The 13,522-nt window shown below is 38.7% G+C and overlaps 1 protein-coding gene across 5 annotated transcripts in view; it reads right to left on the bottom strand.

Annotated features, from left to right (window-relative positions):
* OXNAD1 (oxidoreductase NAD binding domain containing 1) overlaps positions 1-13,522 on the bottom strand; it is a 59,032-nt gene that overhangs the window by 24,517 nt on the left and 20,993 nt on the right. For 3 of the 5 annotated variants that reach the window (XM_017522507.2, XM_017522509.2, XM_017522508.2), the window contains one exon: positions 13,070-13,133. In XM_017522507.2, coding sequence (XP_017377996.1) covers positions 13,070-13,133 — 64 coding nt within the window. Of the gene's footprint in view, positions 1-12,440; positions 12,660-13,069; positions 13,134-13,522 lie in introns of those variants that run through there. The other 2 variants (XR_005199049.1, XM_017522514.2) reach the window with 2 other exon arrangements.

Here is a 13,522-nt window from a genome sequence, read left to right as displayed (position 1 = left end):
CACAATGCTCACCAGATAAGCAATGGGGAAGGCCACAGTTTGAAAAAAGATGTCAAGGAATACAGTGCTGTGTACGTGCAGTCCTCTGAGAGTCAGGGCTGCCACACATGGTCGTGGAGGTGGTAAGGAGGTTACCTAGCTGCAGTGTGGCAGCCCTGCTCAAGGGCAGAGGTCAAGTCTTGTTTCTCTAATCTTGCTCCTCTAATGTTTCTTCCTGGTGTCCTCTCTCTCTCTCTCTCAGTAGGGCTCAAAGCTGCTTTCTAGCATCAGAGCTTATGTCATCTGGTAGAAAGTCAGACACACTAGGACCAGGAATTCCTTCCACTCTGTGAAAATGCTCTGGCCTTACTTCTCCTCAGGAGGCATGCTCTAGTCAGCCAAGTGTGGACTGAGTACTGACTGGGCCATCAGTGATGACATCGTGGTGATGAGCCCCGATTCCTACTTGGCCTGCTGCCCTTCCAATCCACAGCTTCACTGCAGGAAACTGACAGAGGAGATAAGAACTGAAATATGACCCCTGGGCCTTATCAGCACATATGATCTAACTGATTAAGCATTAAGCAACACATGATTGCATTTATTGTATTAACTACAATTGATTGTTTACATTATATATTACACTTTATTTATAAATATATATACCACCATTCTAATGTTTTTGCACTGGGACCTCAAAGACTGAGCACTGAAGACCTCAGAGAGACTGCTCACATGGACAACAAGAAACTGTACAGTGTGGTGGGTTTGTACATATTTGTACCAGTGCAAACTTAAAAGTCAAACTGTCTTGAATATATTTTAGAAATCTCGCCTTTTGTCCCTTCCTCTACTGAGGCAATGAGCTCCTCCTTAGCCCACAGAATCTTTCCTTTTTTCCTTGATGCTCTCCTTGACCACATGTAACCTAGCTTCTGCTCTCCTGAAACTTCTCCTTTGACAGTTGGTTGGGGTCTTTCTGAACAGCCAAACTCAGTGTCCAGTCTCAGTTCTCACCCTCCCTGACCTCTCTTAACTTGGTACTTTCCACCCTGACTCCTTCTCCTTGTCTGGGACAGCTGACATTGAACTTTTCAAGTCCCCTCCCATTATCGCTGACCTGGGCTTTCTCCTTTACCCTTCCTTCTCTCACTTCTTCCGTAGGAGCTTTCCCTAAACTGCCTCACTCCTACTCCCTCTCCCACTCCAGGTTGAGGCCCTCAAGGACACATAGGCTACTACTCTCCTCCCACCCTCTGCTTACAACTCATCAATACTTTTCTGCCAATCACAAGCTGACATCCACACTCCCCATAAGTAACAACAACCAATGCCTGAGGAGCATTTATCTCAGATATATACCAGATGCTACGTTAAATATTTTATGTGTGTGCATTCATTCATTCAGTTGATAAGGAATAATCATATTATATCCCAAGAGATAGTGTTATCCTTCATCTTGCAGATGAGGAAACCAAAAGATTCAGTTACTTGCTCAAGATCACTGAGCTAGGAATTGCCAAGTCAGGATTCAAATCCAGGTTAGCTTGATCCTCCCTAAATCATCTGATGGTTCTGTCCCAGTGGTAAACTCACTTATGCCATTCAACGAAATTCACCAAATTCATTCCTTCCACGAACACTTGAGCATGGTGTCAGAAACTGCGGAACAGGGTATGCAGAGACAGAGAAGGCTGCACATGCCCTCAAAGAACCTTGCAAAACCAGCTTCTTTCCATTACCAGATATTCAATTCCGGATGCAGGTTGGACTCAACAAATTCAATTACATTTTCGGTTGATACACAAAAACACAAACTTTGATTCTTTCTGGTATACTATCCCTAATACAGCCAAATTCCATAAATTTGGCTCATGTTTTTTCATTCCCTTCCCTACCTGCCATCTCCCTGAGCTGAAAATTTCTTTCTTCTCACTTGAACTACTACTTTGGTCTCTTCCTTGTGTCTCTCAAAGCAGCCAAGGCAAATATTCCTAATTTCCAACCTTACTGAGTTACTCCCCAGCTGAAAAGCCTTAAGTGGCTCTCTACTACTGAAATACCAAAAAAAAAAAAAAAAAGCTAAAAGTTCTGTTTAACTTACACCAACTTGGGACTCCTCCTGGATCACTGTGCTCGTGGTTTTTCAGCCACATTAGACAACCTGCTGGTCCTCAAAGGTACCTAACACTTGCCCATTCCCCCAAACTCTGCCGAGGTCATTCAGCATGAGCCACGCTGTCTACCAACCTTCTGCTCACCCTTCTAGGCCCTGCTCAAGTAACATCCCCTGCCTGAGATCTACCTTCTTCTCTTCATACTCTCAACTCTATCAATATGTTTTTGCCTTTCTGACCACATTCCGCACGTTATTAGTCAACTCGTTGCATGAAGCACAGAAACCAACACTTAGTAAGGCTCAGTAAGTATTTGCAGAATGAATAAAAACTTGAACCTAAGGTCATTTAAAATTGTTTTCCAGAAGAAAGACTGGTAGAAACTTGGGAGCATGTTTTTTAAGCTGTGTGCGTAGGGGAAGAGAACACTACAGAAAATCCCCATACGTGTTCATAAGTATGGCAGAGGTCAGGGAGAGCAGAGGTTTATTTAGCAGAATTGTTATTTTCTTTTGTTTGCCACACATTCTTTTTAAAATATCTTATTACAAAGACAAATAATGAGAATCATCAGAGGTCTCTCTTACTTCGTTTTCCCCCTTTTATTACATTTACAGAAGTATTTTGGGAGGCTGAGGCAGGCGGATAGCTTGAGCCCAGGAGTCTGAGACCATCCTGGACAACACAGCAAAACAAAACCCTACACCTCTACAAAAAAAAATAAAAGAAAATTTACAAAAATTAGCCAGGCATGGTGGCACACACCTGTACTCCCAGCTACTTGGAAGGCTGAGGAGGGAAGACCATATGAGCCTGGATGTCAAGACTGCAGTGAGCCAAGGTGGTGGCACTGCACTCCAGCCTGGGCAACAGAGTGAGACCCTGTCTCAAGAAAGAAAAAAAAAAAAAAGAAAGAAATGTTATTTTATAAACATTTACCTTTTTTTGATATAACAATCTGTTAAAATGCAGTGTAAAGCTAGATTATTTTATTTCTGACAGTTCAACTGGCATGTGTTAAATTCCTTAACAAAACTAGATAGGGAGCAGAATTTCAGCTGAGACACCCAAGAATGTTTCACGATCAAGTGCTAGACTATGTGATACGGAAGCATTAGTCATTTCCTAATGTCCAAATGTAAAATTCGATGAAGGAGGAAACAAAAGCTATACTTTCTACTAAGCCGTATTTTCATTTGGATGGTGCGTCTATGACCAATTACTGGTATCACAGGCTGAGTATCCCTTATCTGAAATGCTTGGACCAGAAGTGTTTAGGATTTCAATTTTTTTTTTCCCAGTTTTGGAATATTTGCATTATACTTACAGGTTGAACATCTCTAATGTGAAAATCTGAAATCCAAAATGCTCCAGTGAACATTTCCTTTGAGTGTCATGTCAGTGTTCAAAACGTTTTGCAATTTTGGAGCACTTCGGATTTCAGATTTTTGCATTAGTAATACTCAACTTATAATATGAACAGTAATGTACCTATTGCTATTTATCCTAACAACCTGGACAAAACTGTTATATCTGTATCTGGAACACAGAATACTTGACACAATTCATTATTTTTAAAGACATGCCTCCCTTTACTATTTTGTTTTGCTTAACACAAATGCTGTATACTATGTAAAGATTTCTAGCAATGTGGATTAAAAACATTAATGAAATCTTTTTGAAGGCCACATATTTATTTTACTCCAAAGTTAGTTCATATAATTAGGACTGTAACTGTGGCCCTTTGTTATATGCCATTCTTTTACTGGATAGACAAAACATAGTGGAGAAACTATGTATTTTAGCATTTGTACTTGCTCTTATACTTAATGGATCAAAAGATTTCACAACTGAAACCTCAACTATCCATGTCCTAAGTTAAAACACATGGCAGGAAATGAAATTTTCCATAAAACAACATTTATGGTCTTCCAGTGTTCAGTAAAATAACAACACATTTGCCAACTTTACTAGTACACGTGTTTAATGCTTAGGCAGAGTCAGCATCTAAAAGGAAATTCCATCACACTTATTTAAAAAGCTGGTTTTATATAGGATATTTTGATGTTACTGCTGGTACAAAAGTCTCTGTACAGGAAATAGATATTTCTTTCAAAACCTGGCTAGCTTTCCCCGTTCACGCCTGTTCATTCATCTTCTGGCTTAAAAACTTAGGCAAAGCCATGACTAGAGATAACTTAAAACAAAAATGAAGTTATCGTTCAGAGAATGTCAGAGTTGAAGGAAATTTTAGTCGCTATCAAGATTCATATGTCATTTTACACATAAAGACACTAAAACCCAAAGGCATTATTTAAATGGTAGCAGAGTATCAATTTGATGTGTAGGAATCTGACTAGAAGCAGATTTTACTCAAGTGATTTACTAATAAAAACAACCACACATTTAACTTCTTAAATGGCTTATGCTGGTTAACACTATGCCCTAGAATGGCAGGTAAACTCGCTTTACTCCTACCAAAGGTTAACTTGTCTACCTGGGCTGGTCCCCTCTCTGCCTTCTCAAGGCTTCCCTCCAGCAACTATCCTCTCTCCTACATCATACCCTCTCCACCCTCCCCATCAGAACACACGAGCTCTAGGATCTCCCACCTCATATAACATGTAACATCAACAGCAGCAAACGCTATAGACATCCTTACCATATGCCAGGCACTTTACATACATTCATTCAGTCAGTCTTCACAACAATCTAGAAAGCCAATATAATTATATCCCCATTTTACATATGAGAAAACTGAGGTCCCAGAGCCAGTAAGGGACAAAGCAAGGATTTAAATCCAGGCACTTGTGTTCTTTGCTGCTTTTCAAAATACACCACAACAAAAAAACAAGCCTCTCCTTTAATCCAGCGTTCACCCCATTTCTTTGCTCCCACTCACATTAAAACATTTCAAGAGTTATAAATGGTCCTGTCTCCACATTCTCATCTCCTATTCTCTCCTCAACACAATCTGATCAGGCTTTCACTCTCAGTAATGTACTAAAGCCAGTCATTCTGGTCACCCGCTACCCACTGTGGTAAATTCAATGATGAACTTTCAGCAGAATTCGGCAAGGTGGGCCCCCTCCTCCTTGTTGAAACACTTCCTCCTGGCTCCAAGAACACTCTGCTGATTTCCTTCCTGTCTGGCTGGCCACTCCTTCTCCATCTCCTTTGCTGGCCCTTGCTCTTCTGCTTGGCCTTTAATTGTTGACACATTCCTGGGCTGAGTCCTGGGTCCTCTTCCCTTACTCTCTATGTGGCCTCAACTTTTCATCTCCAGCAGTGAACTCTAAACTCACATGTCCAACAGCCTGTTTGAATTTCCATTTCAAACTTAACACAGCCAAAACAGAACTCATTTTTTCTCCAGCACCGTGGAAAACGCTGTGATTATAGAGCTGCTAAACTGGGCCTCTTTGTAGCCTTCAACTCATAGCAGTTGGTTACACACCCTAAGGGCCAGGGGCCAGCTGCCAGGGCCATCAGACTGCACTTCTTTGGGAGTTTTTCCAAGAGCTGTGGTCCAGTCAACCCCTACCGCAATATACACTTCAACTACCTCCAGGCAGTGAGTGCCTGAGGTTTCTCTCCACCCCCTCTGCTTTGTCATTGCTGACAGTGGTGAAGCCAGGAGTGCCAAGCACTGCTCATCCCAGGCTGGATAATCTCTAAAAGGTTCTGTGACCATCAAGGTGTAATAACCAAAGCAAATTACAGGTACAACTGTTGAGAAACATTGCATGTTGAAAAGATGCCCCCTACCTCAGACTGAGGGTGATCACTCTAGCACAATCTCTTTGAAATGCACAGGTGATGACCAGCAGAGAATGTAAAGGTTAGCCTCGGGACACAGTCCACTCTGCAGCGAAGCAGCCCATCCCATTCAAACCCAGGCCTCGGAAGGACCACAAGCAGATTATAAGCACTGGAAAATCAGCACCAGAAACCGTAGGATCCCAAAAGGGGTCTGCCCTAGGGGCCCAGGCATTTGACTTTATTAACTAACCACACTGCCATCAGCATCTCCATCCTTTCCCATGCCTAGTAACACATTGCTCAGTTAAACCCTGTCTATCTAAACCAAGGGTCATATTCTGCTATAACATAAAGGAAAGCTAATTTTATTATTAAAGATCTGAGTTCAAGGACTGAATTTCTACACTTACTTGAGAAAGTCCTTTAAACTTAGGATAACGATACAATTTATCATTCAAGACAGAATACTTTGGAGAGTGAAAGCAAGTGCTATTGACAATTACACCAGGAACAAGAGGCATAAACCAGGACTATTTCAGGCAAATTAGGAAGCAGGGTCATCCTATCTAAATCTTTGAGTCTTAATCCCCTCATGTGTGAAATAGGAATTAAAATCCCTACATGTCCCTCCCAGAATGGCTGTGAGAATCAAGTAATAATCTATTGTATTATCTGGTACTTTGTAAACAAAAAGGCAACAAACACATAAGATACTGTAGGAAAAGACACAGGCTTCTAAAAGCAAACTGGTCCAATGGAAAAAGAATTAGAAAGTTTTTCAAAATCAATTAGGTGCATAAAGTCTTCTGATCAGAGTCCCATTAAAATCTGAGGATGGGGCTTATGGATCATTTTCAATGCTGTAACCCCAGGATCTGGCCCAGGGTCTGGCATATTTCCAAATGAACAAATGAATGCATGAGAATTAGTAATTTAAGAAATTCTTTCACTGCCAAACTCTTCCAACAAACTGATGAACAGAGCATATCTTTCTCAGTAGGCCAAGAGTCTATAGAAGCCAAGCATGGAATAACCTCCAGTAAAATGTGTCTTGCCTGAACAATCCTTACTGCATTACAATATTTCTACTCTTATCTCCTTGACGTTTCTAGGGTTACTCAGACTGGTTATTCTTTCGATTCTTAAGAATAAAATGAAAAAAACTCAAACACAAACAGTCCAATGTAATTCAAATCAGAGTTCAGTTTCCTCCATGAGCCCAATCTCAGGCTACTTATAGAGTCCCCAGTAAGAAGCATAAACATCATAAATGGTCATTCAGTAAGTCTTCCAGAGGAAATATAATGCCCAAAACCAAAAGGACATTTCTGGGTGAGTGTTCCATTTTCTGCCCACTCCAAGAATAGCAGCAGGGGGTCCTTTAGCCTAGGAATTCTGAGCTAGAGCTTCCCTTTGCCACTGAGAGACATCTCCTAGACCTTCCTTTTTGCAAACTCCAGATGACATTGTATCCTTAGGCTACCTCATGGACTTGAACTGAAGAGCAAATAACATGTGTAAAGTACACTCACTATACAAATGAAAGGCAAGAGTAGAAAACGAGAGTGTAAGAAGCTGATCTAGTTCCGTTACGGCCAAACCTGAGGCGCCATTCATTTCAACCAGTCCAAGGTCCAGCCCCTACTCTACGGCAAGGAGCACCCTCTGGAGACTGGAGTGAGTCCCTAATGACCATACACTGCTGAGAAAGCCAGATATCATCTAGCTTTCTCCAGTTCTTCCCATCTCTTCCCAGTTCTCATTTTGTATGCGAGAGGGGGGGAAATTAGAAACAGAAGAGGAGAACAAATGCAACTAAAAAATTCCTCAAAGGTAGTACCACAGTTGGATTTTAACCCTGTAATTTTCTGACTTGTGGGCACTAAAATTTTTAAGAGTTTGCATTAACTTTCTTTGTAGTTTACCTAAACTTGGCTCAAAATAACCCCCCAAAAGTCCCAATAATTTTGTCCTGTAAAATTCTGAAATGAAAGAACAGCTGGCTTGCACCTCTTGCTGGCCCTGGTCTCCCAGGACCTCATAGAAGTGATACTCAGCTATACAGTGATTTACTCTAAGAATCACCAGGGACAAAAAAAAATAAAGATCAGAAGCTGAGTTTTTACCCATTTCTCCTAAATGACAAAGAAAAACTTGAAAACGGTGAAAAAATGTAAAGCAAGATTGATGGGTTTCAGGCAAATACCAGTTACTACGTAGTGACCATTTCACTCCCGACTCTCTTGACATCAGTTGGGGAATTTGGTATTTAAAACGACGTGTAGTTCCAACAATTTTTCCTTTGCCTAAAGACAATCCAGAAAAAGACCCTTCTAAAAAAAAAAAAAAAAAAAAAAAAAAAAAAAAAAAAAAAAAAAAAAAAAAAAAAAAAAAAAAAAAATTCCAGAAGAAAAAATTGTATGATGAGAAAAAAGTACGCCTAAAAGCCAAATTAGAAAAATCACTTGTATTAAATCAGGCAAAGAAAACACAGATGTGCTCCCTGAACACGCAATTGCTTGATTCATCTGCCTTGGTGAAGCCACCAGCTTCCAACACCAAGAAGTATACAAAACACATGTTAACTCTTTTCTTTTCCTCTTTTCTTTCTTTCTTTCTTTTTGAGACACAGTCTTGCTCACTTGCCCAGGCTGAAGGGCAGTGGCGAAATCTCGGCTCACTGCAACCTCTGCCTCCTGGGTTCAAGTCAAAATATATGTTAGCTCTTAAACTAGTTAAACAAGATTAACTAGGAAACTCTTAAACTACTAGTTAAACAAGATTAACTAGGAAACCAGAATATATCTTTGAAACATCAGTTAACTAAAATATGGATATAGGTGGTTTTCACAAATCTTTTGAGTATCTAAATTCTACAACTATTACTTGGATAACTTCAAATTCAGAAGGTATTCTACAGTCTTTAGAAACTGAAGAAGTGCTTGAAATAACTACTAATCATCTTGCTAATCCAAACTTTACAAATAATTCCATGAAAATCAAGTCAGCACAGAATAATTCATTCTTAGTTACCACAATTAATCAAACAGTTGAAGAATTAAACACAAATAAAGAATCTATTATTGTCATTTTTCTAAACCTGTAGTTAATTCTTTTATATCTACCCAAAAAGAACCCACGGAAATGGAAGACATAGACATTGAAGACTCCTTATATAAAAACATAAATCTATGAAACATTTTCTTTAAAAAAAAAAAAAAAGAGAGAGAGACAGACAGACAGGGTCTTGCTCTGCCACACAGGATGGAGTGCAGTGGCACGATCATAGCTCACATTAGCAATCTTGAATTCCTGGGCTCAAGTGGTCCTCCTGACTCAGCCTCCTGAGTAGCCAGGACTACAGGCACACCACCATGTCCAGCTACTTTGTAACTTGTTGTAGAGACTGGATCTTGCTATGTTGCCCAGGCTGGTCTTGAATTCCTGGTCTCAAGTGATCCTCCTGTTTCAGCCTCCCAAAGTGCTGGGATTACAGACATTAACCACTGCACACTTGGCCACAAATTGAACATTCTTACTGCAGACAAGACATAAAGAAAGAACATTTTTGGCAGAAAGTTTCTAAGCTACATTCAAAGATAACTCTTCTTGAGCCACAAACAACAAACTATAGGTAGACTGAAGTCTTTGGAAGCTCCTATAAGACAGCTAAAGCAGGAAAACTATCTGAAGAAAATGTCAGATGATAAAAACTGTTTTACAACATAGGATGTCATTATGTTATAGAGTAAAAAGGCTTTAAAGCTATGACTTTTATAGCAGCTTTTTCTAGCCAAATCAAACTAGATGTAAAGGGAACTTTTTCCTGTATAAAGTTCTGATCTTAAGGAACCTATGACAGTGCTCTAATGTTAGGGACTGTATCCTGTTCTTATAACACTCATTTTTAAAGACCAGGGAGTTGTGCTGAAGAGAAAAACAGTTTTATTAGTTGATAATTTTCCAAATTAGAGTTAAAATTTAGTGAATAAATGACACGATTCGGTCATAAGATGAGAGAACAAGGGCATGTTCAAAAGAGCCTGAAACAGAAGTCAGGCTCAGCAATCAGTCCTGGATTCACCATCGGCACAAGGCTTAAGCAAGTTACTTATCAGGACTGAATCTCAGTCCCTAACCTACAAAAGAAGAATATTTACTAGCTCTCTAACCGTCTGTTTCTTTATAGTTCCTTCCCTTTTTCTTAAGATAACTTTGTTAGAACAGGTTTTCTCTAAGATTAGACATACTTTCATAATACTAGAAGTTGGCTAGAATTTGATATTAACTATTGCAATATTAACTGAATTCGGTGTTATCTGACCTTTTGGATATAGTTATATATCTGTAACATAAAGGAAAATACACCTTTTATAATTTTATTCCAGTTGAACCAAACTAAGGAACTGCCCATTAGCCCAGTTCTCAGGTGCGGTACTTCAAACTTGAAAGAATATGTGTATCAGCACTTACATGTCACTAACCATCATAATACACAGTCATTTACGCTTTTTAACATACTGTATAAGATTATTTTGTAAACCAAAAATTTTAATGAGGTTAATTTTAAATATATTTAAGTGTATTTTAGAAACCATAGTTGATACTTTTTTTTTTTAGTGAAAGTATGGTAATTTACTGGAAAAGGGAAAGCACACACCCAAGAAAAGGAAGTGTGAGCATATTCAGAAAGAGACACGCCATTAGTATCTATTTTTTAATAGGTGTAACCTCTACAGTACGTGCCTGCCTCATTTTTAAATTGCAGAATAACAGAATACTGAATACTGCACATTCCCACTTACGTATATTAAAATTAATAAGCAAGAAATTATAGACAAGTGGTCATAACCTTAGGGAGATAAAGGTCTTTCATTAGGAAAGGGAAATGACGGTGATATAAATAAAAATACTGTTTATATCCACACAAATTTGAAAAACGTAAAAGTAAAGACTCTGTAGTAACAATACAAATGTGAAAAATAGATTGTTTCCTTAGAATTGGCAGTCAACGTAATCAAGTATGTTAATGTCTATGAGGGATGCTGTGCAAGTTCCTATTAGCCTGATTCTTAATCTTCTCACCTATTAAAAAGAAAATACTGGCCAGGTGCGGTGGCTCACGCCTGTAATCCCAGCACTTTGGGAGGCCAAGGAGGAAGGATCACTTGAGGCCAGGAGTTCAAGACCAGTCTGGGCAATATAGCAAGACCATCTTTACAGAAATTAAAAATTAGCTGGGCACAGTAGTGTGCCTGTAGTCCTGGCTACTGAGGAGGCTTAGGCAGGAGGATCACTCAAGCTTGGGAGATAAAGGCTGCTGTGAGCCATGATTTCACCACTGCAATCCAGCCTGGGTGACAGAGCAAGACCCTGTCTCAAAAATCAAGAAGAAAGTACTATTATCTATCTATCTATCTATCTATCTATCTATCTATCTATCTATCTATCTATCTTACCTGTCTTAAAATACTATTATCTATCTCACGGCACAGTTTTGAGAATTCTGTAAGGTAACAAACAAATTTCTGGGTCCTGGAAAATAGGAGGTGCTCAATAAATATCAGTCAACACTAAACAGTAAATAATGTACTAATTGTTTTATAAATGCCTGATTCTTTTTGCTCACATTGTACTTAGTTTCTGTAGGCTATTAAAATTAATTGGTATTGTAAAATAAAATTCTGAAATGAATTTTCTAATTCAGAGACTAGCAAACTATTACCCGCAGGCCAAATCTGGGTGTTTGGTAAATGAAATTTGTTTACATACTTTCTATGGCTCTTCTCACATTATAAAATCAGAGATTAGAAGTTGTAATTAAGACAGCATAGCCCAAAAAAAAACTAAAATATTTACTATCTGGCCTTCTAGAGAAAGTTCTTCAACCTCTGCTCTAATTCTACTGGCCTCAAAATACAACAGGAAAGAGCCTGTAAGATAAACCACTTATCTTCATAATTTACAAGGCCTTCATTTTTTTTAAAATCCTAATAATTAAGTCTCACATTTACAGAATCAGCGTCTTTGGTCACTTGAACAAACAAAAAAAGTCTTTTCAGGTTTATCATTGGGAAAAGTGTTCTTCCCCATAAGCTCCTAAATCTACTCTGCTGCTGAACTAATTTTATAGACTTCTCAAAAACAAAAACAAACAAACAAACAAAAAACCCAGGAACTTTAAGGTGAATCAACAAACACATTACCCTTAGTCCCAAAGTAATTTTCTGAAAAGTATACCTCTATATTAAAAAGTGTATCCTTCTATTAATAAATAAAATTAAATGAGACAATTTAATTTCTGCCCATGTTTGTAGAAGTGTATAATCCTTCTTTATATAAAATACAGTTTATTGTTAGCTTAAAGTGTATCCTTCTATTAATAAATAAAATTAAATAATTTAATTTCTGCCCATGTTTGTAAAAGTATATAATCCTTCTTTATATAAAATACAGTTTTTTATTGTTAGCTTAAATAGGCTTGTAACACTAAGCTAAATTTATCTGAATAAGTGATAAACATTCAAAAAAGCAAAATCAAATATCCAATTTATGTTTTTAAATAAAAATGGGGTTACTCACTGAGGTAAAGGGTGAGGATCCTTTATGTCTCAGCCCTTGACACCCCTTCAGGTGGTAGATTAGCTTTCTATAGTCTGAATATGGTGGGGAAAAAAATCTGTACATTAGAAGGGTAACAAGAGCTCGTCCACTTTCCTTTCTCAGATGTTAGTGCTTTCTCCCTTGATGAAATAAGTTGACGAAATAAGTTGTTCTAAAGTAGGAATGAGAACAAGGACTTTGAGATGTGATGCGTCAAAAAAAAAAAAAAAAAAAAAAAAAAAACCAGAAAAAGAAAAAGGTAAGCTATTCATAGGCTATTCGTAGGCTCTAAAAGAAGTTCTGGTGCTAAAACATAACCCTACACATCATACCTCTGAGGGTGGTTCCCTCAATTGCTGCTATACTCCCTTCATCAAAAGTTAATCCATCATTCCAAATTTAAAGGGAAAAATTCGAGTATTTGTCTGTCATCTTTTCAAATCAGATATCATACGTCCTGCTCAGAAAATTTCTAAATAGAAAAATAACAAGCTTCCCAACTGTCCTTCAAAAGGACCAGACTCATCTAACGCTTTACCCATAAGCCAATCATAACCACGTGTAAACTGTCTAGCTGGAAAAACCTCCCATACCCCACAGATACAAACCTCCCGTCGAATGACACTTGCAGTTCTCTCCATGTGATCAGTTTTCCTTTTGGATTTCATTATGCTGTAACAGAAAGTAAAATTAGGTTATTATGTATTATCCCCATAAAAATCATAAAATTAGTTTGTCCTGAAATATCATGGTTATCCTAAATACAATATAACATTATGGATCCTATAATATGGTCAGCGAGTATTTGCCCATCTAACTAAAGTTTTGGCCAGGCATGGTGACTCACGCCTGTAATCCCGGCACTTTGGGAGGCTGAGGCAGGCAGATCACCTGAGGTCAGGAGTACGAGATCAGCCTGGCCAACATGGCAAAATCTCCTCTCTACTACAAATACAAAAATTAGCCAGGTGTGGTGGCACATGCCTGTAATCCCAGCTACTCGGGAAGCTGAGACAGGAGAATCACTTGAACCCAGGTGGTGGAGGCTGCAGTGAGCTGAG

Source organism: Cebus imitator, unplaced genomic scaffold, assembly GCF_001604975.1.
Source record: "Cebus imitator isolate Cc_AM_T3 unplaced genomic scaffold, Cebus_imitator-1.0 Scaffold24, whole genome shotgun sequence".
Classification (NCBI taxonomy): Eukaryota; Metazoa; Chordata; class Mammalia; order Primates; family Cebidae; genus Cebus; species Cebus imitator.
The sequence above is the reverse complement of the archived record's forward strand: the minus strand, read 5'-3'. Positions and strand labels throughout refer to the sequence as shown.